This window comes from Cervus canadensis, chromosome 33 (assembly GCF_019320065.1).
Source record: "Cervus canadensis isolate Bull #8, Minnesota chromosome 33, ASM1932006v1, whole genome shotgun sequence".
NCBI classification, from domain to species: Eukaryota; Metazoa; Chordata; class Mammalia; order Artiodactyla; family Cervidae; genus Cervus; species Cervus canadensis.
The window spans coordinates 32351899-32378340 of record NC_057418.1 but is presented as its reverse complement, the minus strand read 5'-3'; the positions used below and the strand labels follow the sequence as shown (position 1 = coordinate 32378340).

The following is a 26442-nucleotide window of genomic DNA, read 5'->3' as shown; positions in this document are numbered from 1 at the left end:
CAATGAAGCTAAAACACAGCGTGAGTCGAGTCAGAAGTCGCAGACTGCATCTTGATTTGTCTCCACCTCTGAACCTGCCTTCTATGAGCTAATGGATGGTTTGTTTTATCCATGCCTTTTCAAGGGGTTTCAGAGGTTTCTCCTAACACCTTGATTTCCATGAAGTGTTGGTGTGCTGTGATCCCCGAGACCTGAAGGAAGCTCTAAGGAGAGATGTAGGGGCTGGGGGGGTGGGGTGGCTGCCCAGCAACACTGAGCATGTGTCTCTGATCGGAATAGAGTCTTCTGAGGATGTGTGAGAAGATGTACCTGGATGGGAGACAGCATTGTGGGAGTGTGCGGTGCATCATTTCAGGACTGAAAATCAAAGAGAGAAGTCTCTGTGTTAGAAGTGTGTATTCTTATTCCTCCTCTTTGGGTTTATCCTTCCCTCTTCTCAGAATTCAGCTGCAACACAGGAGATCCAGGCTCAGTCCCTGAGTCAGGAAGATCCCCTGGAGAAAGGCATGGCAACCCACTCCAATATTCTTGCCTGGAGATTCCATGGGCAGTGGAGCCTGTCAGGCTACACCACGTAGGGTCACAAAGAGTCGGACACGACTGAGGGACTAACATACATACACACACACACACACACACATTCTCAGAATACTAGGATTCTTCCCTGCTGTGTACACACTTGTTAGATACCCTTTAAGGTCTGTGTAAATCCATGCAAGATATATTCTTAGATTATAAAAAAAGTTGTTAAGGTAAAGATTGTCTTGGTTATATTTTATGATTTTGTCATGTTACTAAAATTTTTTTTATTTGATGTTAATATCACTGGTGGAAGCAATCTTATAGGTTCGTAATATTCTTTTGTTTCCTTAAAACTACATTCTGCCTCTTTATCACTATTCTCCCCCTCCCCCAAGCAACCTGGTTTCTTAGACCGACAAGGTTTAAATAAGTTCAGAAACTTATTTAGATCTTTCTTAGCTCTTTTTCAAGAAATCATACAGTTACGTCTTCATTTTCTCTCGTCATAAATCTTCTAGCTTTCTCTAAGTTTAGTTTTCTTTTACAGAGGTGGTAAGAAGCCTGGGCTGGCACCTGTGGCATTCTGAAAGCAAGATTTGCGTCTTCTCTGGGGTGAGGCGGTTGCAGAAGGTAGCACGCGTTTCTGTAACCTGTGGCACAAGCCTAGCGGCCCTACTGTGCATCTCGAGTTAAAATTAGTTAAACTGATCTCACCAGTTTCTCAAGTATTTGACCATGAGTAGGATTAGTATCTCCATGGAGGATAGTATTCTAGTGGGGAGTAGTGGAAAGTGGAGAGTAATGGAAATGAGACCGCTGTACATAAACCCTGGCCTTAGGGGCTTGGGATCCGGTTTAAACAAATCCGCCCCTGCAGATACAGAGAGAAGGGCTTCTGAGCTCGGCCAGACGAGCTGCACGTGGATGGGTCCTCGGAGGCCTTTTGATCTGGGAACCCGTGAAGAAGCCTGTCATGGCCCTGGGGTCCTAGAGAAGCTGTGAAGAGCGTTTCGGCCAGAATGATTCAACTGTGCTCTGCTAGGGCAATTGCACAGTTGCTCAGTCCTGTCTGACTCTTTGCAACCTTTTGGACGGTAGCCCACCAGGCTCCTCTGTCCCTGGAAATCTCCAGGCAAGAATCCTGGCAGGGGTTGCTGCGCCCTCCTCCAGGGAACCATCCCCACCCGGGGAGCGAACCCGTGTCCCCTGTGTCTCTTGCGGGTGGGTTCTTTACCTGCTGAGCCATTGACTCGCAGTTCACAGTGTGATCAGCCTTGATTAAAAGAAGACAGTGATTTTATATTTTTCCTTCAGCGTGATGACATCATCTGGCATTCCTGACTAACCACCATGTCCCTGAAGAACACTCATTTTTCTCATATTTTAAGGAGTAGTAGAGAGTTTATGAATTTGAATTACCACAGAAGACCTTTTGAAATCAATATGGGGAAAGATCAGATTTATTAACATGATCTATTTTGTCTCATCATTTGGTCAGGTAAAATAGGATATGTGAAACATTGGAATTTGTAAGCAGATATTTAACAGTCGTAGTGAAATTGGAAATACTATACTTATATGAAATATTTATACCAAAATGCTGATATTGGCTATGGAAAATGAAATAAGAGTGAGCATGGGGGAGAAGGGAGAGTCACACCTTGCTTGTTACTCTCTAATTGATGTCATTTCTCTGGGCACTCATTTTCTTTACAGGTTTCACTAACACTTAGAACGCTGAAAATGAGGGGAGTTTAAAATTATTTTTAGAATATCAAGAAAGGCATCGCTTCTATAAAAATAAATAAGAAATTCTATTGATTCTAATGTTATGCCATAGATTACCATTTCTCACTGTAAAGTACAATTTCAGAATACGTGCTACCTCTTAAAAATGAGACTTACCTTTCTTGGTTGATAATTTTTGTTTCTGCATATTCTTGCTGAATGCCAGTGCTGTAAAACGTTCATGGAAATTTCCATGAAACTTTTACTGCTGATTGAATGAGGGAAGGACGGTGGCGAGACTGATGCTGAAGCAGTTAGTGATTGCTGGCCATGGTCCTTAATTGCCAACCTGTGTTCAAGTGCCACTTTTTAGAGCCATTGAATCAGTCCCCTACAGTATTTAGTAATAATCGGCACCCTAGTCAAGGTAATTGTCCCCGAGTTGAGAGCAAAGTGTAGGCTTTGTAATCAGGAAAACTCATATGCAAATACCTGACTACCTTTTGGCCACCTTGGAGATGGCTGTCTACCTCTCTGAGCTTGTGTTTCCTCATTTCTAAAGTGGTGCCCATCACACTTACCTTTCAAGAATAAGCACTAATGTAAGCAGGTCTGCCATTGAAATGAAATTTTGGAATCCACTTTGCATCTCCTTCAATACCCTTTTACAAACTACACATTATAAAACTTTATTTTTTGGAAATGCCTCAATATTTTTTTAAGTGCGTTAACCAGCTTGAAAATGTTATCCACTAGATGAGATCCATATCATTATTTATAATAGTCACTCCTGCAAATAATTTTTCTACAATCCACCTGTATTACTTGCACAGTAATAGTGAGTTATGAGAAGAAATGAAACTCTAGTAAGCTTTAAATCAATTTAAGGACTTTCCACTATGGTTTACGGTTTATATTCCATTATGTTATTAAATATTTCATTGTGAAGGACTTGGTTGGTTTTGGTGCAGTTTTGAGAAGAATTATACCTCTGATATTTCTAAAAATTTAGCTGTAGGTTTAAGATGGAAATGGTGTGTGAGAATATAAATGGTGATTCATTTGTCACGGCAGGACAGTGGTCACTGAGGAAGCCAGGGTGTGAAGTGCTCCCAGGTGTGATTACCTGGGAATAACTCAAATCCGTATTTCTTGACAGCAAATGAGAATGGCTAACATGTATCGGCCACCGTGCTGAGTGTTTCACCTGTACTGTTGTTTCAAATGTTCTTACATAAGCCTGTGAGTCAGGTACAGTCATCATCTCCATTTCGCAGACAGAAAACAGCATTGCGAGTCAGTTGATTTGCCAGGAGTGACAATGCAAGGCTCGGCCCGCCCTAGATGGACACGTCCGCGAGCACAGAGGTTATCTTCGAGGAGCTTGAACCCAGCCACCCGCAGCATCAACAGTCCTCCCATCTCAGTTTGAGTTACCGACCTTCACTCAACGTAGTGAAGAGTTGAGACTTTTCTAGGACCCACCTTACCCGTCTCCTGCCCAGGTTCTTATCTGGGTGTACGCTAGTTGGCTTCAATCCTGGTTACTTATTTAAAATTTCTTAAAGTATGCTTCACTCTACGTTTTTTTTCTCTTGGCAGTAGAGGTTTGGTTATTACTGTTCAAATGAATAATGAAAAAATAAATTGGCAGCAACAACAGCCACAAAAACCAGTCAGAGACATTCACTTTCATCAGCAGATTTTGCCTCACCAGATGAAATTACGTGGCAGATACATTAATTTAAAAAACCCTAGCACAAAAATTGAGAATTAAGTTGTAACTTTAAGGGTAGAGCCTCCTTAGAGATTGCTAAACATGTTTTAAAAGTACATACACTGGGTGGATGGTTATATAATTGGAAGTTGTTTATAGCACAGCATCACCTTGGTTACTCTGCAGGATGTAAGAAGATGGCTTGTTAAAAAAGCGTGGAATGATGTGGTTGGATTCAGTGGGGTGTAGTAACCCCCTGGATAAAGATTGAAATAAAAGTGTTTATGTGTAATAACTGTCTTCCTTTAAAGTAGTTCTACTTATAAACTTTCAGAATGCAGGTTTTTTTTTCTTCACTTAACATTCAATTATACTAAATTCTATATAAACTTTTTCAGTATTCTTTTTTGTTTTACTTTTATTTATCATACTAATAATTTATGATGTTAAGATAATATTATTTATTTAAAATACAATATGCTAATATTTTGAAGGATGTTTGAATATAATCCAGTAAGTTTGGCTGGTGGAAAGTTATTCTAGATATTTGATAATCATGGCTACTTGATTTTTGGGCTTCCCTGATGTTTCAAGCAGGTAAAGAATTGCCTGCAATGCAGGAGACATGGGTTTGATCCCTGGTTTGGAAAGATCCCCTGGGGAAGGGAATGGCAATCCACTCCAGTATTCTTCCCTGGAGAATCCCATGAAAAGTGGAGCCTGGTGGGCTGCAGTCCAAAGGGTTGCAAAGAGTCAGACATGACTGAACACGCACACATTCTATTTAATATGAATTTTACTCTGATGCCATCATACCTGCTCCAACTTTCACATCATGTAAAATATGAGACATCTGATGAATATTTATTGAATGCTGACTAAATTTAAGGAACTGCCCAAGTCATTTGGAAAAATGGAGCAGGGGAGTTGTATCAATAGGAAAGGCGGGACAAGTACACAGACTGTGGGGGAAGATTCTTTCACCAGTTTCCATTAGGTTGGAGTGCACGTGTTCTCCATGTTCTTGATGATCCGAAGCAGATTTCATGCAGAAGAGATGATTCCAGGAATATGCATTGAATGATTTTTATACAGAACTGCCTTAACAAAATTGGTTCAGTATGCATTGTTCAAACTAAAACTAATGGATAGTATCAGGCCAACATGAGGAGAAATTAATTGTGCAAAGATAGCTTGCTGGCCTTCATGACTTTTCACACAAGTCATGTGAAAAAAAAGTGAAAGTGTTTGTCGCTCAGTCGTGTCCGATTCTCTGCAATCCCATGAACTGAAGTCCACCAGGCTCCTCTGTCTGTGGGATTCTCCAGGCAAGAATGATCTTCCCGAGGTAGGGCTCAAACCCAGGTCTCCTGCATTGCCGGCAGATTCTCTACTGTCTAAGCCACCAGGGAATATATTCCAGCGCATTTGGTTGAGCACAGGCGGAAGGACCACCCCCCAAAAATACAAAAACAAGCATTCTGGCAAATTTGGGGAGAGGAGATTCTCTGTGCCCCAGATCCTCATCACAGGATCCAGGTCGCAGTTTCAGAAGCTCTGGTCATGGATCTATTCCACAGTGGGATAGCAGGAGCCAAACAGGACTGAGTTACTCCCTACGTGACTCAAGGAAGTGGTAAGCTGAGAGAGCAAGGCAGGTTGAAGCTGGTCAGTGCAGCCAAGTGGTGCAGACAGAAGTAATATCATATCCTCCGTATTTACAAAACAGGAACTAAGCTATGGTCCAAAGGGGCAGGAGAGCAGAAGCTGAAAATACTGGTGCCGACCTGGGTGCCGGGGAAGAGCTGGATGAAGTCTGTGAAAGACGCTTCGTTCCTTCTCGTTAGATGCTGGTTTTCCTGCTGTTAGGACAAGTCTGTGGTGTAAAAGTGACAAGACTAAGCTGGATGTTGTTTCCTACTTTTCCTAATTATTTAGGGAAATATCTTTTACTTCAGGAGAAATCAAGGGAAGACTTTTTATAGGAAATGCCATTCCAACTGCGTCTTGAATGTGTGGGTCAGATTTCCAAGGTGGTGATACCAGTGGAGACGGGCAGAGGGTGAGCAGTTCCCACGTGGGTGTCGGGAGCGGCGGCGTGTGGAGGAGGAGACGGGGAGAAGCCTGGTCCTGTCTGTCTCTCCGCCCATCTCTGTGCTCCCTCTCAGAGTCGCAGGTTCAGACCTCCCGCTCCCACCCTCCTCTTTCCAGCCTTCATCGTCCTCATATCAGCACCCTCAACAGCCGGCTACTGAACTTCTCTACGTGACCGACGAATCTTCTTAGCATTGTCATCTGTGTGTCTGCCAAGCGAGGGCGAGAGGGAACAAGACATCATTGTTATGTATTCTCTTCTGTGCTGTCTGCTTTAGTAGATGTTACCCACGGCTGGCTATGCTAATGTAGATTGTTTATTTATTTACTTTTAAAACAGTGGTTTCTTAATAGTTGCTAGCCAGCTTCTCAATAGGTCCTTGTGGCTACTGTGTGAGAGAGTTCCGGCTGGTTCACATTTTCATGCCCACAGAAAGTTCTCATGAGCAGCTTGATCTACTTGATGTTTTAATAAGCTCATATGTGATAAAAATAACTTTAAGTCACTTGTGCTCCTGCGGCTTTACAGTGGATAGATACTGAACATTATCTTACCTAGGTATAAAGTACGTGAAAACTCACTTCTCTTCTCCCCTAGAAAACAAATTATCCAGGCAATTAAACTCTTAATTTCTCTATGGCAACCGGTGATAGAAACTTGTGAGGTCAATGAAAAGTTTTCATCAGAATCGGAATGAGTTTTCTTAAGCATTCATTTAACCTATAAAAACAACATCTTCAGGCCATAAGCCTGTCATCTAAAATACACTAAAACTGGAAACTGCATATTATGCTGGTTTCTCAAAACACCAAAGCAAATAATGTATCTTCTTTTTGAGTAGAGACTTTACTGGATAGACGGTGAGTATTGTTAATGTTTTGGGCATTTTTTGGACCAAGAAAACAAGAAAAGAGAATAAGAGAAAATACCTGAGGAGGCATAATGTTAAGCAAAGATAATGATAAAATGACAATGCTAAGAAATCCTCATGGGATGCTTTGAATGGACACAGTGACTCACACTTTAACAGGGCCCTGCACATTAGCTAGGGCTTCCCTGGTAGCTCAGACAGTAAAGAGTCTGCCTGCAATACAGGAGACCTGGGTTCCATGTCTGGGTCGGGAAAATGCCCTGGAGAAGGAAATGGCAACCCACTGCAGTATTTCAGCCTTGGAAAATTCCATTATATGTATCCAGGGGGAGAAAAAAAAGAACATCTGAATGAAATGAGTACACTTTATGAAATCATTACCTCAACAGACCCACCCATCTGGTTCCTGACAAAATAATTATGTTAGTTTATGGATGACTTGGGGTGGAGGGGTGAGCTTAATTGTCAGCAGGCTCTTCAGCGGTGGTGTCTAATACCTCTGTGCTCATAAACTTTACCCCTTGGGCTTGCTGGTGATCAAGCCCTACACAGTGGGTTGTATCCTTCCTCCAATTTTTTTCCCTCTCTGAGAAATACATGAACACAAGATGCTCCAGAAAAGGTACTCTTCTGCAGTCTGATAAAGTCAGGGATGCGCTGTGCCCAGGATGTGCTGTCTTCACACGCTGTGGGGTCCCGCAGCGAGAGGACCGCCTCAGCTTGGCAGCGCCTAGCACGGTCTGACTACAGATTCCCTGATTCTTTGCTCTGACACCTTGCAACAGCTTGCAAGGCCCCCTCATGTTCTGTAAGGGAGAGTTGAAATACACCCCATCAGTCAATGTATGGGAAACAACAAAATCAGCGGAAACAACAAAATCACTCTAAAAACTTTATTGTTTTTAGGATGTTGGACGGTTGAGGGGTGAAGTAGCATCATGTCTCCAACTTAATTGTAAGTCATTCAGCCAAAAAGCATTATTTATGTGCAGTATAGGTGTACATATGTATATGTACACACACACACAGGGCGCACTCAAAATATGTGAAAATGTTCACAATGAGTGAATTGCAGGTAAGGTGATAGTTTGTAAGATTTTTGAAATATCTCCAAGTTTGAAAACTTATTATATGTAAAGAGGGAAATCTATAACACAAACACAAGTGCTTTGATTATTTTGGACAGTGAAGAGTTTGCAATGTGTCAGAGTTGATTAGTAGAGGAAAACGAATTAGATTCAAAAAAAAGTAAGAGAGGGGAAGATTCATGTTGTTGACTGGAGGCGGCTATATACATAGAGAGAAGTTCTGGGGGTCCCTGTTCCCATTGCCTTGTTCCTTTAGGGGTCATGGCTCCATTTTTAAGTCTCTACCTTATACGCTCCCATCCAGCCGGTGGGAACGTTGCCCAGAAGATGGTGAGGGTGTCATTTGTGCTTATTCCTGTCCTGTGCGCTCCAGACCTCAGCGTGCCAGAGAAGCTTGCCAACTTGGAATGGTGTGATGTAGCCAAGTAGGTGGGGAAGCCGCCTGAGAAAGGGCTTTCAGGGTTTACCGGAGGGCCCAGCTGCTTGACCACGTCGAGGCAACAGCTTGAAAAGCGCCGTAGCCGAGACTGACCTGACCTTGATCCTTCCTTCGACTGGCTATTAATCCCCCGCTTGTGCTGGCTCCGAGAAGCGCTATGTAATAGATTGCATGTCATCTTGTATGCTTCCAGGGCACCCGCATCGGCATGCAGTATTTTCTAACTTCTCAAGGACTTTAGTGAAGGTTGTAGCGCGTAGAGGTGGGTGTCCCAATCTTCAGCTTCTGCCCGGCTCTATCATTAGCTGAAACAATATTGCGAACGTTGCTCTTGCCCTAAGGGAGAGAGAAAAATCATTTAGTTCCCTGCAGTTTCTGAGACGCTTCATTTACTATTGTCAAGCCCTTGCTAATACACGCTTTCAGCAATGCTGGTGTCTCTGCGCCCCACCCCGCCTCCTGCGTGAACATTTCTTATTTTCATTCTTTTCTTCCTCCCTCCCCACCCCCTTTTTTTTTGGTTTAACCTTTACAGTAGGTTATGAAAATTGTAAGTTGATTTTGTTCGTATTGCTGATATAATTACAGTAAAGTCCCTTTCCTCCTTCACTGCTCTTGTCATGGTACACACGAAAATTGTCAGAGTTCTTGGGATCTTCTGTCACTTGTTATGGTATTTCGATAACTTTAATATATGGTTCTGTCTGTTGCATTTTATGATATACATAAAACTTTAAGAATACGTGTTATGTCATTGTTGTATTTGCTAATAGCTATATCATACTCATATAGACTTGAATATCTTGCACAATAAGGCCCTAAAGCTGTGAAGAATTCTCAAAAATCATAGCTTCATATCACTAAAAATAATTCATCTTCCTTTTCACATTAAAGCTAATATTAATCTCTGGAAATTAATAATTATAAAATATATTGCTAGTAAGTGATAAAATTATAAAACTTGACATCTTTATCACGCTTTACATTTTTTTTCTTTTTTTTACTTTAGAAATTACGAAAGTATGATAACACATTTGCAAGAGCCTGGAAAAATACAGAAGGTTATATAAAGTTCTACTATATATTAAAATTATTTTTATTAGATAAATTAAGATGTTAGTTGGAATTTCAATATCAAACTCTCAAAAATTACTAGAATGAATATACAGAGTATTAGAAGGATATAGTAGACTTGAAAACTTCCCTGATGGCTCCGTGGTAAAGAACCCACCTGCTCATGCAGGAAATTCGGGTTTGACCCATGGTTTGGGAAGATCCCTTGAAGAAGGAAATGGCAACCCACTCCTGTATTCTTGCCTGGGAAATCCCATGGACAGAGGAGCCTGACGGGCTACAGTCCATGGGGTCACAAAGAATTGGACACAATCGAACGACTAAACAACAGTAGCAACAAAGTGGAACTGAAAAGCAGTGTGAACCAATTCACGCAAGAGTAGAATACAGATTCTATTCAAGTTCCCATGGTCTGGGAGACACTGGAACATACCCAGGGATATACAACAAGGTGCAAAATTTCCATGGTCTAAAGGTATTGAAATCATATAGAGTCTGTTATCTTATCACTGTGGAATTATGTTAGAAATCAGTATCAAAAAATATTTGGAAATAACCCATAGCCTCATATCACTAGCCTCATATCACCGCAAATATATATGTATAATTCATCTTCCCCTTCACATTGAAACTAAGTATTAACCTCATAAGTCATAATTGCAAAGTATCTTGCCAGAAAATAATGATAAAACTTGACATCTTTATTATGCTTTACCGTTTACAGTGTACTGCCACCTCCAACATTAGGAGAGATGGCTACTAGACAAATGACACTTGACTACGTCTGCAGAGCCCCTTTTTGGAAGTTAGCAAGGCAAACAGTTGCATCAGACGTTAGGATCGTTTCTGTTTTCTCGTTATTGTCTGTACTATTTGTTTTTACTAAACCCCACATGTTTGACTGTCTCAAAGTTTTTGCTCTTAATGATCAACCGTATTTACTATTCATAATTTGTAGATGTTCTTAATGCTAATAGTAAAATTTTAAGCAAATCCTTATGCCATAACATTTTATGATACCCTACCTATTAAGAAGTAAAGTTAAGACCAAAAGGACTATTTAGTAATTTTAAAAATTTGGAAGTTGGTTATTTTACTGGTAATTGTATCCAGATACAGTTGGCTTTTGTAGATGTAGAGGTAAACAATTCAAAAGAAAATTCCCCTAGTTCACAGGCTACTACTATCCTGTATGGGGGTGTTTGAGAGAAATGATCAGAGATGTTTAATTATCTTTTTCTAAATGTTTTCCCAGCTTTTGCATGTATTATTTGAATGACATTTTTCTAGACAGAGGACACTCATGAAACGCAAAGCACCCATTTCCGCACAGGATTGCTGAGTCTGCTAAGGCCCTTAGGGCTCTTGTTTTATTTTGTGTGTGACTTTGTGTTGGAAAGTCTTCATTGGAAACTCAGCAAACTGTGATCATACCATTCAAATCATGAGAAGTGGGCTAAAGAGGAAAAATGAGAAGCCTTCCAAACTGGGTAAAGATGCATGAAATAAAATTCAGGAGCAGGGGCCTCTAAATTTCAAATGGTCCTACATCATCATCCTTTTAAAAATGTCAACAGCAAAGTATGCGATTAATTTCATTGTGTTGCAGATACCCTTAGCCAGCTCTCCCAGCAGCAGGCTGCTTGCTACTTTGCTGAGTAAGACACAGGGCTCTCGGCAAGAAGAAGGAGAAATGTTTCACTCTTTTGAGCAAAAAACTGCATTTTCTAAATTTAATTGTTGGATCTTCACTGTAACACTTATCCTACTAACGTTTCAAAATGTTCAGGAGGAGTTAAGTCTCAGTGCGGATTCTGCATTGACTGGCTACGCCTTCTGCCTGTCTTCCCCGCAGGTAGACCGACCTACAGCAGCTTTTATGTCTACTGCAAAGGCCCGTGTCAAGGAGTGCAGCCGGGAAAGCTCAGGGTGCGGTGTAGCACCTGCCAGCAAGCAACGCTCACCTTGGCCCAGGTAAGGAGACGCGGCGTGGGCAGCCTGCTGGAAAAAGGAACCCCAGACTGCCTTTCGGGGTTTCTTATCAGATATCACCCATCACCTGAAATTTGACTTCCATGTGGTTGTAATGATTAATGGTATCTGAAGTTTCATTTAAAAATACACTGCTCTGTAAAAGTTTGGGTAGTACAGCGTCAGTACCCCCATTTCTTTAATCCAGGCCTGTTGACAGGAAATATCAGTTCCATTCAGTTCAGTTCAGTCGCTCAGCCGTGTCCAACTCTCTGCGACCCCATGGACTGCAGCACGCCAGGCCTCCCTGTCCATCGCCAACTCCGGAGTTTACCCAAACTCATGTCCATGGTGTCGGGGAGGCCATCCAATCGTCTTATCCCCTGTCATCCCCTTCTTCTCCTGCCTTCAATATTTCCCAGCATTAGGGTCTTTTCCAGTGAGTCGGTTCTTTGCATCAAGTGGCCAAAGTATTGGAGTTTCAGCTTCAGCATCAGTCCTTCCAATGAATATTCAGGACTGATTTCCTTTAGGATGGACTGATTCGATCTCCTTTCAGGAAATATAGAGGCTGCTTTTATAACACAAGGAGATTGGGCATGTCTTATAGAAGCAGATCTTATTGAAGATTGTGGGAACATTTTATATTTCAATCTGTGTGATGTGAACATGGTTGTATGCATAAGTCAAAATTTATTTATTTAAGGTTTGCACACGTAAGGTAAGTCATACCTCAATAAAAAAATGAAAAGGAAGTTGTGGATCCAGGACCAGTATGCATATAAAATATGGTTGGAAATCACGATGTACCATGGCCTCTGCTTGTTTTGTACAGCCCCCAAGCTGAGAATGTTTTGTATGGTTTAAGTGGTTTGGAAACTTCAAAAGAATAGTATTGCATGACCCGTGAATCACGACATGAAATTTACATCCCAGTGCCATCATAAAGTTTTGACACGTGGCTCCTCCCATGTCTGTGCACGCTGTCTGTACCAGTGTTCTCTTGCCCTGGATCAGGGTTGGCCTGCAAAGCCAGACGTGTTTACTCTCTGGCCCTTTAGGGAGAAGGTTTGCTGGCCAACTTCCGATATAAAACCCCGGCACAGTGGTTCAGGGCCTCAGTGTGATAGCGGTGTAGAATTTGGCTAAAATGATGTGGACGCTGATGTCTTCAGGACATTGAAGGGCATTCTGATCAGCTCAGTGCTGAGATGGAGCCCAGGATACGCCAGAGCACAAAGAACTCTGCAGGCAACGGGGCTGACGTGCAGAGCGGCACCCCTACCCCTCAGGCCCCAGTCATGGCTGGTGCCTATGGCACAAGGGCAAAGCTTCACAGAGACCATGCATAAAGGGATGTTTTAAGACTGTTTCTTATCACTGAGCTGTTTATCACTGGGACTGAGTGTGGTGACAGATTGCAGGCAAAGAGGTTAATTATTCAACTATATATAGAGCTCATAACTGAGAGCCTAGATTACTGCGGTGTCCTGGCAGACAGGTCGTAAAGGAGGGCTGTGAGAGAACCTGAAGGATGTACTCATTAACAGGGAAATCGTGGATCCCTGACGCAAGCCTGGGAAGGTGGAATTAATCACAAATGTAATTCAAAGCTTTTTCACGATCCAGCATTTCAGCTCCACAGAGGGATCCACTGAGGCAGACAAACCCACAAAGGATACCTAGGTTTGTCTGCACCCACTGGAGTAGATCTTTTTCTGGGTGTCACTGGACAGTACTTCTGTCTGGGAAATGGGCTGTTCTAAAGTTGGTTCTCTCCTCTGCCACAAGCCTTTCTCAGTGCAGTCCACAGCCTCTTCTGTTCCTCTGATCTGGACTGCGGTCCTGGTTGGGCCTCAGCTTCCAGTGGCTCTTAATAAAAGACAGCAATAAAAAATCATTACTAAATCCTGAACTTAATTCTTTTCATGCAGCATCTTATTTAATTATTTCATAACACTCTGCATTAAGTCCTATTAGTAACCTACCTTAGATTTGAGAAAAATGAGGCTTAAAGAGATTAAGAAAACGGGAACTTACACGTGCTGGATGAGGGGCTGAACGAAGCTGCCTGAGCGCACCGTCTAAGCTCTGCAGTCCCCTCCTCTTTACCGCACAGAGCCTCTGCCCTGAAGGGTCATGTGCCCAAATAGCCTCGGTGCTCAGACAGGGACATGCAAACCGTCAGATGTAGGCGATGGGCCGTGGTGAGGACCGCGGGAGGCGGGCGCGTCAGGGCCCACATACAGGAGGCTGCTCCTGCCAGCGGTTGGCAGTGGTGGGGCGGGGGCGGAGGGCCACCCAACCTTGTACTGAGTCAAGAGAAACCACAGGTGGAGAATTTTATGTGACAGTTCTCAATTAAAAATATTTTTCATTGCGGGGGTGGGAGAGGTAAAGCAGAAGAGAAAGAAACAATCTGGCAACAACTGCCTAAGTGTACCAAAGTACAGCGTTTTAGGGATCCAGTGATGTATGGGTATTAGGTGCTCATCAGAGGCTGGCATGTGGGAAGCGCTGGATTACAGTAAGGTGTGGTTGGGAGAGAGCCCGGTGTGAGCTGGGAACAGTGACTTTGGAGCTGGGCTGCTGGGGTCCAGTCCGAGACACTTCCCCACTGCCTCTTTATGTCAACTAGGGGGCATCTGTTAACTGAGATAATGGTATCTCTGTCTTATTTGCTGTGAAAGTTGTTTAATATATGAAAAACCCTTTGCACTATAGCCTGAACACAAATACTCAGAAACCTTAAATGCTTTATTATTGCTATTTTGTTATCATTACTATTGTAATTATTTGTATATACTTAAAGTACATATATACACAGTAATTTGTACACTTATATGTATGTATTTATATATATATACACACACACACCACATACACTGATACATACTTCACATGTGTATTCACACACGCACTTATGCACACTTCACTGCGACTCCAATCCAGCCTCTGGCTGACTGCTTTTAGAGAAGCAGAAGCACCTCCACTTGCGCCCTGATGATGACGAAGCTCCATGATAAAGTCAGGTCAGCGCTCCCCTGGACCAGTGCTTCCTTGGAGGGACGATCTCGTCCATCCTGTGGTTTCAGTCCCACTGCTTCGCAGATGCCCACTCTCATGACCAGCCCGAATTTGATCAGTTCCCAGAACTGCCCCACATCTGATTATGAAATGCAGACTTTTATTCCTCCTACATTATATTTTACTCTGCACATTGATGAGCACTCCTTAAGTTTGTCAAGAACCGCCTGACCCTTCCTCTCATCATTTCCTCTCCTGATAGACCAAAACTTCAACTGCATTATTGCAGGTATCATTACATTTTTGTCCTACGTTCTATGCCGCTATCCATCTGTCTATATTCCAAGAGTCTGTAAGCCTCATAAGATCAGGTAACTTGTCGGTTTAGATCCCCAACAAGGGGATCCAACCAACACCTCACATGGTGTGTGGCCCATCTCGGGTGGCATCTGTATTGGAACTTGGACACACTGGTTCGGTAGATCCGCAACCTTTAGAAATTCTGTTTGCCTTTTTATAATTATATTAATCATAGCAATTATGATTGTTTTGCCACAATTTATTGACTTCCTTCCATTTATATGCTGGTATTTGTATGTGCGTGCTAAACCGCTTCCGTCGTGCCCTACTTTTTGCCAGCCGCCTGTATTTTCCTCTCATTCTTATCACAGACCTGAGAAGAAGGTATCATTATCCAAGGTTTTTAAACAAAGAGACTCCATGAAATTAGGTAATGAGTCCAAAATTACATGGTTGACAAATGTTGGTGCCAGGAGTGAAAATTATTTTCTGTGTTTTTCTCCAGAGCCCTAGCCTTTTTTTTTTTTTTTTTAGGATAGATTGCATGCTATACAGATCTGCTAATAAATGTCCTATTATACAATGATTTCCCTCATATTTAAAATATCATTCAGAAATGCTCTTAGAAAAAATATGATTAGGGATTTAAAGAAAATGGAATCAAAGATTGTTTATTTAACCCAGAATTTTAGTACTGTTATTAGATGTGGTATAACTGGTACCTGGGCTTCCCTGGTGAGTCAGCTGGTAAAGAACCCGCCTACAATGTGGGAGACCTGGGTTCGGTCCCTGGGTTGAGAAGATCCCCTGGAGGAGGGCACGGCAGCTCACTCCAGAGCTCTGGCCTGGAGAGTCCCGTGGTCAGAGCAGCCTGGCGGGCTGTAGTTCATGGGTCGCAGAGAGTATAACATGACTAAGTGACTCCTTACACACAGTACACATAGCTGGTACCCAGCAGATGAATAACGTTTCATTTCATTTTTTATTGAAAACAGAAATATTGTATTCTAACTCACATATACGGAATCTAGAAAAATTGTACTGAAGAACTGATTTACAGGGCGGTAATGGTGAAACAGGCATAGAGAATAGACTTATGGGCATGGGGAGAGGGGAGGAGAGGGTGATTTGTATGGAAAGAGTAAGATGGAAACTTACATTACCATATGTAAAATAGATCGCCAACAGGAATCTGCTGACTGTCTCAGGAATCTCAAACAGGGGCTCTGTATCCACCTAGAGGGACGGGATGGGGAGGGAGATGGGAGGGAGTTTCAAAAGGGAGGGGATATATGTATACCTATGGCTGATTCATGTTGAGGTTTGACAGAAAACAACAAAATTCCGTAAAGCAATTTTATCCTTCAATAAAAAAAAAAATAAATTAAAAAATAAATTAAAATTGAAGTACTACCTTCCGACAGTATCTCTCTGGAGCAGCTGACTGATCACACCGGCAGTTGATCTACAAGTTAAGCCTTGGTAATGACTTAGCAGGTGCTGAACTAGCTAAAAGGACGGGTTTCTAAGCAAAGGATAGATAAGCGTTAGCGTTCATTCTTCCAAACTTTACAAAGATCTGCAACTTACACAATTTTCTCTGGTCAGAAAAAGAAAAAATTACAGAAGAAACAGAATCTCGTGTAGCTGACTAGTTAGGGAACAGAGTGTGGTTTACCTGAGCTTCTGCAAGGAGCTTTTTATACACAGGGAGACAAAATCTACTTGGCCACTTGGCTTTTTTTTTTTTTTTTCCATTTTTTTAATGTAGTTTTATTTTTTCTGGTCGAAAGAAATCAGTTTGGAATAAGCCCTATGCTTTTCATGAGTCTTAATTGGAACCTCCTAATTATTTTTTCTTATTGTTGGTAGTGATAGTGTTAATTGCTCAGTCGTGTCTGACACTTTGTGACCCCATGGACTGTAGCCTGCCAGGCTCCTCTGTCCGTGGAATTTTCCAGGCAAAAATACCGGACTGGGTAGCCATTCCCTTCTCCAGGGGATCTTCCCCAACCCAGGGATCGAACCTGGGTCTCCTGCATTTCAGGCAGAATCTTTTCCATCTGAGCCACCAGGGATTTATTAATAATTCCAACATTTCTTCACAATATTTAAGTGTTGCATGCAAAATAATGAGCTGTCTCTCATAGGTAATACTCTAAGGTTGAATTGTTGAAATGTTTCATATTAAATGTGAAACTCATAATAAATTAACAAAAAAGATGAACAGTCGTTCCCATCATGATGTTAGGATGGGGAAACTGTGGTCTGAAGCTTTGCCCTGACCTTGAGGAGAACTTGAGCATCAGCTTACAGAAACTCCAAGTTTTCTTCTGTCTCCAAAATCAAATGATCTTCTCTAATTTATGGTGACCTTGACCAGGGTTTCCATTAACTGAAATAGCCTTTAGAAAAATGAACACTCGCTGGAAAGTCGTGAGCAATGACTGATTGGAACTACATGGCAGGCAGCCAATTTTCAGTTGCCTGTTCAAAGATGGTCCACATACATGCACACAGAAATGACATGGGGTTGAACATAGAGGGAGGTCACTTTGTCTATCTGTATACATTTCTGATTGTGATCGTGAATAACAAAATTAATGATTTAAAAATAACCTATGACCTTACTGTTTCCTTCAGTAGATAGGAAGTGCAGAAAATCAAATGACGAGTATATCATATGCTTGAAGCCTTCTTTTTTTCTTAATCTAGAAAAGTGACAGGAAAAATAAGATTTTACAAGATGTGTAGATTATACACTATTTTTAGAATAACTAGAAATTATAGAAGAAATGCATGTTGGAAAAAGAAGCAGGATGAAGAGGAGGAAAGATGCTTTTCCCTCTCCCTTTCTCTGGGATTCCTGCCAAATTCAAGGTTAGAATATCAGTAGGCATGGTTCCTTATACCGTCTGTCCTGTATTTAAATTATAAGTGTTAGTGGGGAAGAGTGAGCCTTCCGGTGAAGAAGGAAGTTTTATACATATATCGTCAGATCCGGCTCCTAGCTCAAGCTCTCAAAGGTGTCCTAGGACCAATGTATATAAACACAGGCCTTCGAGAGTCTGTGTGACTTATTAAAATTTTTGCCTGGGCTGGTGAAGGATAGTGAGATGTGATGCTGATGCTAAGGGTTCTGTGCCAGGGGATCACCCTGAGAGGGTTTCTCCTCCTGATCCCTGAAGGCTTCCACTCACCACATCCCAGCAGTGTTCTCTGCTGCCTCCTGGATGAGGCATCCTGTTCCTTCCCCTCATCACGCCCAGTTGGTGACCACAGTCTGGATGGACAATACCTCCTGTGGACAACAAATCTTCTGTGGTAGGACGAACTGCTTGTCCTACTAGAACACAGGCTTACAATGTGGTCAGGATGTTTAAGAGTAAAATCATTTGACTCTAAAAATAATTACAAGATAGAACGGGTGAACAAGTGAACCCACAGAACCTAGCGTCCTGTCTGGGAATACCGCGCGAGGCTCGGAATTGCCTGGGAACAAAGACCTGGAGAGAATGGTCTCTGGGGTCCTCTCTTCCATCAGATGAACTGGATTTGAATTCTGATGCTGCAGCTGTTTGGCTGCATGATTTGGGTCAAGTTGCTTAACAGGTCTCCGTTCTCTTGTCATCCAATCAAAAAAAAATTTCATTAAAGTTATTGTGAGGATTAAATGACTTAACTCATTAAAGTATTTCAAACACTACTTGGCAAGTAAGAAACATCCAGCTCTTACTGTCATTTCTTCAAGTGAAGATAACTTTTGATTTTCTACCAAACACACATTGAAGTAACTGAACTCATGTTATAAACTTATACTACTAGGAAGCGTCAGTTCTGATTAAGTTACAAATTATCAATCCCTCCAGCACAAGCTCTAGGTAACCTGAGTTATCTGCTATTAGCATCTTTTTGTTTGCACTCAGTTTATTGGTCTTAAAATGCATCAGAAGCCAGGAGATTACTGTAGCCAAGAATTGTGGATTTTTTTTCCCCCACTACTATCACTATAATTACTTTATCTCAAAAGGAACTTTATCTTTGCCACTCTAATAAGATACTCTGCCATGGAATAGCATTAAAACTAAAAGGTTTCTGATGAGAAATGGTTCAATAAATAGAGTAAGATGTAAAATGCCTGACATGATGGATTTTATTTAAAATTGGTTTATAGATTAGGAACAATTCAGGTTAAGAAATTTATTAAGGAATATATTCTAAATGCATCACTATTCCTAAACTTAATATTTGTTAGAGATTAATTGTTATCAGGAGTCTACTGATTTCCCTCCCAGGTGGCGCATTGATGAACCCACCTGCTAAAAAGGAGATGCAAGAAACGCGGGTTCAGTCCTGGGGTCAGGAAGATCGTCTGGAGTAGGAAATGGCAATTCACTCCAGTATTCATGTCTGGGAAATCCTTTGGACAGAACAGCCTGGTGGGCTACAGTCCGTGTGGTCACAAAGAGTCAGATGCACCCGAGCACAGACACAGACTCTTCCATATGTAATAAAGTCACAGGTATAATAAAACCGTAGGTGAGAAAGGAGACTGGACAGAATGGCTCTTTGGACTTGGCTTGAGCCGCATGTTCAGGGGAGCGTGAGAGCACAGAGTGGACACAAGAGATTTTTCATCAGAGTCTGTGTGAGAATCAGGGCAAAAGTGAGAACTGCTTACAGTCAGAGCCGGGGTGTTGAATGAGGCCTGGGATGATTCAGGCCCCCAGGGGATGCTGGGTGGGGCCACCAGATTAGCACACAACATATGTGAAATGAGTGTGTATATATTTAAAAGTGTATTGCATTCTTTACCACATTATTCCCCAAGTGCATTCACTTACTGTGTATGTATCATGAGGGATTGGTGTTATTATTAGCCTTAATTGAATGTTTACCAGACACCAAGATCTAAGCTCAGCATTTTACCTAAATATCCCATTTAATTGGTATGTCATTTGAATAGTGTTCTTTCTCAGTTTCTTATATATGCATTGTTATGGCAGTGTGGTTCATATTACTTCTAATGAAAACTGTGACCAAAGTCTTCCAAAGTCTGTCAGTCAATAAGGACATACGGTCATTAATGTATTATTTGGAATTTGGTTGAACGATACAGAATTTTATTCATCATTTAAGAGGATACCTTTAAAACAATTACAAGAGAAATATGTATGGGACTACAAAGAGAACATAGAGAATATTTGGCAAAAATCACAAACTGAGTACATTCATGAAACGTAAAGGAAAAGATAAGATTTCTTTAAGGAAATTTTATTGTATAGTTTACGATTTCACTTTAAGTTGCAGTTAAATGTAACATGTTTTAAAACAGGGTGGCTTTGTTTATTGGTTAACAGTGCTGTTCAGTGACAGAATACGTGCTCATCAGACGCTTACTCTGGAAAGACTTGTGGCATCTTAAGCACTGATGGTACCTTCGCTGTCCATGACCCTTTACGTCTCAGAACCAGGCATCATGGTATTGAGTCTGCAAGCCAGCAGGCCAATGGGGAGCAGCCAAGCCGGTCTCATTTATTTATAAAAGGAAATAATAACACTGATACTTTTAAGAAGCCTCTTTGCAGGCTTCCCCTTACAGCTCATTGTTTATAACCTGGCCGCATAGCCACTAATAATTACAAAGAAAGCTTGAAAAGCAAGTGTTTCCCAAAGGTTAACAGGGTAGCCATATTTCGCTCAGGCCAATTTATTTATCTGTGGGCTTTTGTCCATTGATTCTCCAATCAAAACCATCGTTGTACTAATAAGGAGAGAAGTTGAGATAGACACTGGTAGGCAACAGTTTACCAAAGGTGCCGTATTTGTAAATCCACAATTATTTTAGATCACTGTGATGGACTCATCAGTTTCCTTACTGAGTTTAAGTTTTTTTGGCATATACCCTGTATCATTGTGGCTTCACTAAAGGGGTTTGGCCAGCCGTGAGCTTGTTTTTGAGAGTGAAACGCTTCTGGTGTTTCAGGGGTTGTTTCTGCTCATAAATGTAGCTCCCTGGTTTCCTACAGAATGAAACTGAAATATTATCCCTTTGACCACTTAGAAGCTTTACTAAGAATTATGGAAAGAAAAAAAATAGATCTTTAGGGCAGTGGGTTAATTTATTTGTTCTTTGCTTAAGAAGAAAATGGCTCTAAAACCTCATTGGGGAAAGATAAATAGAATTTAGTAGCTCTGTCATACTCCACAGCAGATTCTTTGTCGATACATTATAAAGAATGACCATATTACCTGGTGCTAATAAAATGTGAGGGGCAGAGTCACATTGAGAAAACTACAGAATTAGGCAAGACAGTGCAGATCATGAGTGCAGTTTGTTTTTTTTTTCAGTTATTTTCCAGAAACATTGGTGCTTATGCAGGCATGCCATCGTCCATCTGGGAATATCAAGCTACCTGCATAAATGCATCGCTGAAGCCAGATGGGAAATGGAGAGGTTAATTGACTTTAGTTGGGTCCGCAGTGAGAGAGGAGCCAAACTGAGAATTAAATCTGGGGAACCAGAGTTTAGAGTCTCATTGAAGGCACCCGTATTGAGTTACATTTTTTCTCTTAACTGCAACTGAGGGAGAGTTGAGACTGTCTCTGCAGCTTTTTCCGGAAAAGAATCAAATCTATCAGGCTGCATTTCCTAAAGTGGGAATGAAGATTTGGGAATTGGATAAAAAGGGAAACACATATATTGTCCTTTTGGGAGGAGAAAACAGAAGCGCCTTGGTGCATGTGGAAAACAGGGAATCGTGAAATTAAAGGGGGGCTCTCCTGGATTATGACCGTTTTTAATGACTCGTTGGCTCCACTCATTTATTGGAGTCACTGTTGTTCATTCGATAAGCTGAGTCCGACTCTGTGACCCCATGGACTGCAGCACGCCACGCCTCCCTGTCCGTCACCATCTCTGGCACTTTGCTTCAAGGCCATCTTAATAAACATCCACTGACCTACTGCCTAGGAAACCACCTGCAGTTAAAATAATCAGCCATCGCTATTTTTCAAAAGCATCATCTCATGGACAAATGAGCTTTTCCCTTCATTATCTCTTAAAAATATGCAAAACGCGACTTTTTTCTTTTTCTCTTTCTTACTCGGTGTGCGTGTGTCTGCTCAGTCACTCAGTCACCTCTGACTCTGGGGCCCTGTGGCCTGTAGCCATCCATAGAATTTCCCAGGCAATAATACTGGAGAGGTTGTCATTTCCTACTCCAGGGGATCTTCCTAACCCAGGGGTCAATCCCTGGATTTGAATAAACAGATACAGTACAGATGGTATGTGTGTGTGACCACAAAAAGAATGGAGCATGACCAGAAAACTAAAAGCCTCTGTTAACTGAGTTCCCTCGACTCCACTCCACAGGACTCAGTGCTCCGAGGCAGGGCCTGTAGCTTTTCCACCTTTGTGCTTTAGCGCCACATATGATGCATATTTGGACCTGTTTTGTGGAATAAACGAATCACTGAACAAAGGGCATCCTAGTCACTGTTTGTGTTCATCCCCCTGCAGTCTTAGAACAGGAATCAACTTTGTAGCCATCTAATCTAAATTCCCTCCCGATACAGAAATTTCTCTTACGATATATTCGTGGTGTTTGGTCATTTGCCTTATGCTCAACAACCTCTAGGTGCAGAGGAGTGACTACTGTACAGCCAGCTTGCTCTCTTCATTGTGTGGAACTCTAAACGACAGAGTTGTTTGACCTGAAATCTGTCTTCACTCATAAATTATAGCTCTGCTTATTGAAAATAGAACAAAATCCAAAGAATCTTCCATATGTCAGCTCTCTTCGTATGTTGAAAGCAGCTAAAATGATTCACTTCCTAGGTCTTCCTTTTTCTAGCAAATGCATGGCTTTCAAATGTAGGAAAGGCAGAAAGTGTCTCCTTGCAGCAAAGAAATGCACTCTTCTCTGCACAGCTTCAGAGTCATAAGAGGTAGAGCAAGCACGTGAAGGAAGATTGTGGTTGGAACCGGGAGGTGGTGAGGGGCAGGGCCAGCAGCTGCTGGTGGAACTTGGACAGGACTTGTGCGGACTGGCTGGGCTGATTCAAACCTCCCTGAGAAGAAGCCTGACCTGTGGAGAAGGAAGAGCGGGCAATCACAGAGGGACTTCCCTGTGGACCAGTGGTGGTTAGGGTTGCAGACTCAAGAGGTGTGGTTAGGAATGGCAATTCCAAGAGAACAATGTTTGATGGCCCTGAGTCGGGAGCTGAGAACACAGGATGGTTGACGCCGGCGCTTGTTGAGCACTGGAACCTTGATGCCCAGTGGTGATTTTTTAAAGTCAGCTCCAGGCAGTTGCAAGCCTTTTGCAGCTTACACGGCACCACCCATCAGGCTGCTGCTGAGCTCCAGTGCTTCCTTTCACTGTTAATGCTTTTGTGTCTTTTGCTAAATGTACCGCCGTAGTAGGGGTCAGGTTCACTTGTTTTAGTCGCCCAGTCGTGTCCGACTCTTCGTGACCCCATGGACTGTAGCCCGCCAGGCTCCTCTGTCCATGGGATTCTGCAGGCAAGAATACTGGAGTGGGCTGCCATTTCCTTCTCCAGGGGATCTTCCTGACCCAGCGATGGAACCCACGACTCCTGCTTGGCAGGTGGATTCTTTCCACTGAGCACAAAGGAAGCCCAGACATATTCCACCAAAGCCAAATGGATAACTTTTAAGTTTCAAATTCAGTTTCAATTCAGTAAAGAACATCCAGTCTCATGAAAAGCCATCAAAACCCCTCCCTGCACTCTCCTGCTCCAGCCTGTGTGAGGAAGGGCCCTCTCTTATTTCCCATTCTCAGCTTTCACCCCTGCTCCAATGCTCTCCTCCATTTAGGTTCTACGTTTCAGGGTTGAATTCAGATGAGAGAGCTAAGGCAAAGATAGACGGGGAACGTTCTTGCTTGACTGGTAACTGTCCTGGGGTGGCTGTGAGCTGTCAGGAGCTGGCAGGTGTGAAAGCCAACTCTGTCTCTTGGCTGCTGTCCAGTTGTCTAGAGGTCACCATGGGGAGTTTCAGCTGCCCCCGCAGTGATGTGCTAATGCATTTCCTCCAGCACCGACTCCTCCCTCAGCTGCTGGTTTCTCACTGCTCATTTACCCGGTTTTCTCTGTTGGAGTCTCTTAGGCCCTCCAGGAGGTCTTGCTGGGAAGAGTGTAAAATGGTGTTAGTGAGGCGCTTTCTCGGTTTCCAAGGGGAACACTTACACATGTTTTGCTTTCATAAAATTTGGGATCACAGGCTGAGTCCAATGTAGCTGTATCCACAAGGAACTAGCCCTGTAGATTTTCCAAGTGGGACTCAGCCCCAGACTCACTGCCCCCAACTCTGGAAGATGTATCTCATTTCAAGCTCTCTGGAAGAGGCATGTCATGCTTGTTGTCATTGCACTGAAGCCCTTCGTTCTCGAGTCGAGATTAAGGGGGTGTATCACTGTGTTGGGATGGAGATGCAATGCACCTTTCAATGCTGAAATCATCTTCCCTCATGATCTACACTCAGCCTCCAACTCAAGCTCTGAAGGGGCTTTCCAGGGGGCACTAGTGGTAAAGAACCTGGCTGCCAGTGCAGGCGATGTGAGAGACATAGTTTCAATCCCTGGCTTGGGAAGATCCCTTGGAGGAGGGCATGCAACCCATTCCAGTACTCTTGCCTGGAAAATCGCGTGGACAGACTGGTGGCTACAGTCCATGGGGTCGCCAAGAGTCAAACACGACTGAAGTGACTTCCCACACACACACAGTCACAATCTACCAACTTTTACGTGTACGACGTGGACAGGGCATTCCAAAAAATGTATCGTGTGCTGGACACAGGTGTTATGGAAGCTCTGTACCTTCCACTCAATTTTTCTCTGTAAGCATAACATTTTTCCAAAATAATAAAGTTCATTTTAAAAACTTCTACCGCTGGTTTTTAGAATTGTAAACTTGCAGGTAGAATCGGCCCCTGTCTTTGATTCCCATCTCTGTTGAATCTCGTGCTCCGGTGGAACCCTCTGCTCTGCTGCTCTGTTATGTAAGCTGAATCTGTAGAGCATTTGACACTTTAATAAGTGCATCCATGCGTGTCGTCTTGATTCATATGACAACCATGCTAACTTGGAAAAGTAAGTATCTCCACCGCTTTTTATACCTGAGAAAACTCTACAGGCGTCAGAGAAAAGGAGAATCACCAAAGAGACTGTGTGAGGTGGGGCTCCCGCTTGAACCCATATGGTGTGGAAGCAGTCTGAAGATTCTCTCATTCTGCTGCTTCGGCTCCTGTCTCAGCAGAGCGCTAAATGTCTCTAGTTGGTACATCATGATTTTTAACACTGCTCGCTCCACGGGTTCCCTAAGGCATTTAAAAATATTTTAATTGTGCAGGAGGATCACTGTCATCCTTTTCTTCCAAGATGTTCTTACATTTTCTTTGATTTATATTTTGGAGGTCCTGTCTTCATTGAGGCCAAGGATGCTGCTGACATGTTCTTTGGTAAATGTCATGTTAAAGATGTTCTAGCCATCTATTAAATTCCATCTCACAGATCACGATATTAAGAACGGCAAATTAGCTGAAATGTGGGTCCTCGATACCACAGGGCCTCTGTGATTTAAACTAAGGCATTGCTCACCAGTCTTTCCTGGGGAGGAAAAGATCTTCAAATCACTTGTAATGAAGGACACAGGGAACGCTGGAATTTGACACTCTTCACCTGAAATCTGGTCCTTTCTAGCATTTTCTTAGGCAACAGGAATGACTTTCAACATGTACTTCAATTATTTTATTTTTAATTTGGAGCATTACGTTCAGTGATAAATTTTTGCTTCTCTTATTTGGAAAACTATAATATTGAAGGGGATTGAGCTGGAGAGAAAGTTGGTACAAATATTAGTTTCTATATTTGATTCTGGCCTGTCATTTACTGGAAAACAACATTGCAAACTTACCTATTACACCTTGAAATTTAAGGCATATTTGCTTTCCAGTATCTGTGTATTATTTCGATGATCTTGGGGGGAAAAATATCTGTAAGATTGGAGAGTGAGCAGTGGTGTTTCGTTTAGGTGAAAGAAATACGAACCAACATCACAAATCTAGGAAAATGTCAGTTTATGTGTTCTGAAATGCAGAGCCCAATATAAATTTCACATACACGTCAATTTTGTCTTATTAGGTGAGGCTTTCTTAAGATTTGTCAGAAGAGAAGCCCAAGTGAGACAAAGCATAATTTTTGATTGTTTGTTTCAGATCATAGTTTTATGAACAAGAGTTCTGAAATAAATTCCACATTGGTTGACTTTGAAAAGTGAACGTGTTAGTCACTCAGTCATGTCTGACTCTTTGTGACCCCATGGACTGTAGCCCTCCAGGCTCCTGTGTCCAAGGAATTCTCCAGGCAAGAGTACTGGAGTGGGTCGCCATTCCCTTCTCCAGGGGACCTTCCCGACCCAGGGATTGAATCCATGTCTCCTGCATTGCAGGCAGATTCTTTACCTTCTGAGCCACTAAGAAAGCTCTTTACATTTCTCAAAGATCTATACACTAGTATTTCTCAACCCTTCCCATGTTACTTTAAACGTGCATTTCTGAAATTATAAAGAACTAGTGAAGGGTGCATT

The 26442-nt window shown here is 42.3% G+C and overlaps 1 protein-coding gene across 7 annotated transcripts in view; it reads left to right on the top strand.

Moving 5' to 3' along the window:
* PRKN (parkin RBR E3 ubiquitin protein ligase) overlaps window positions 1–26442 on the top strand; it is a 1211540-nt gene that overhangs the window by 411041 nt on the left and 774057 nt on the right. For 6 of the 7 annotated variants that reach the window (XM_043457375.1, XM_043457374.1, XM_043457372.1 and 3 more), the window contains one exon: window positions 11390–11508. In XM_043457375.1, coding sequence (XP_043313310.1) covers window positions 11390–11508 — 119 coding nt within the window. Of the gene's footprint in view, window positions 1–8347; window positions 8723–11389; window positions 11509–26442 lie in introns of those variants that run through there. The other variant, XM_043457378.1, reaches the window with a different exon arrangement.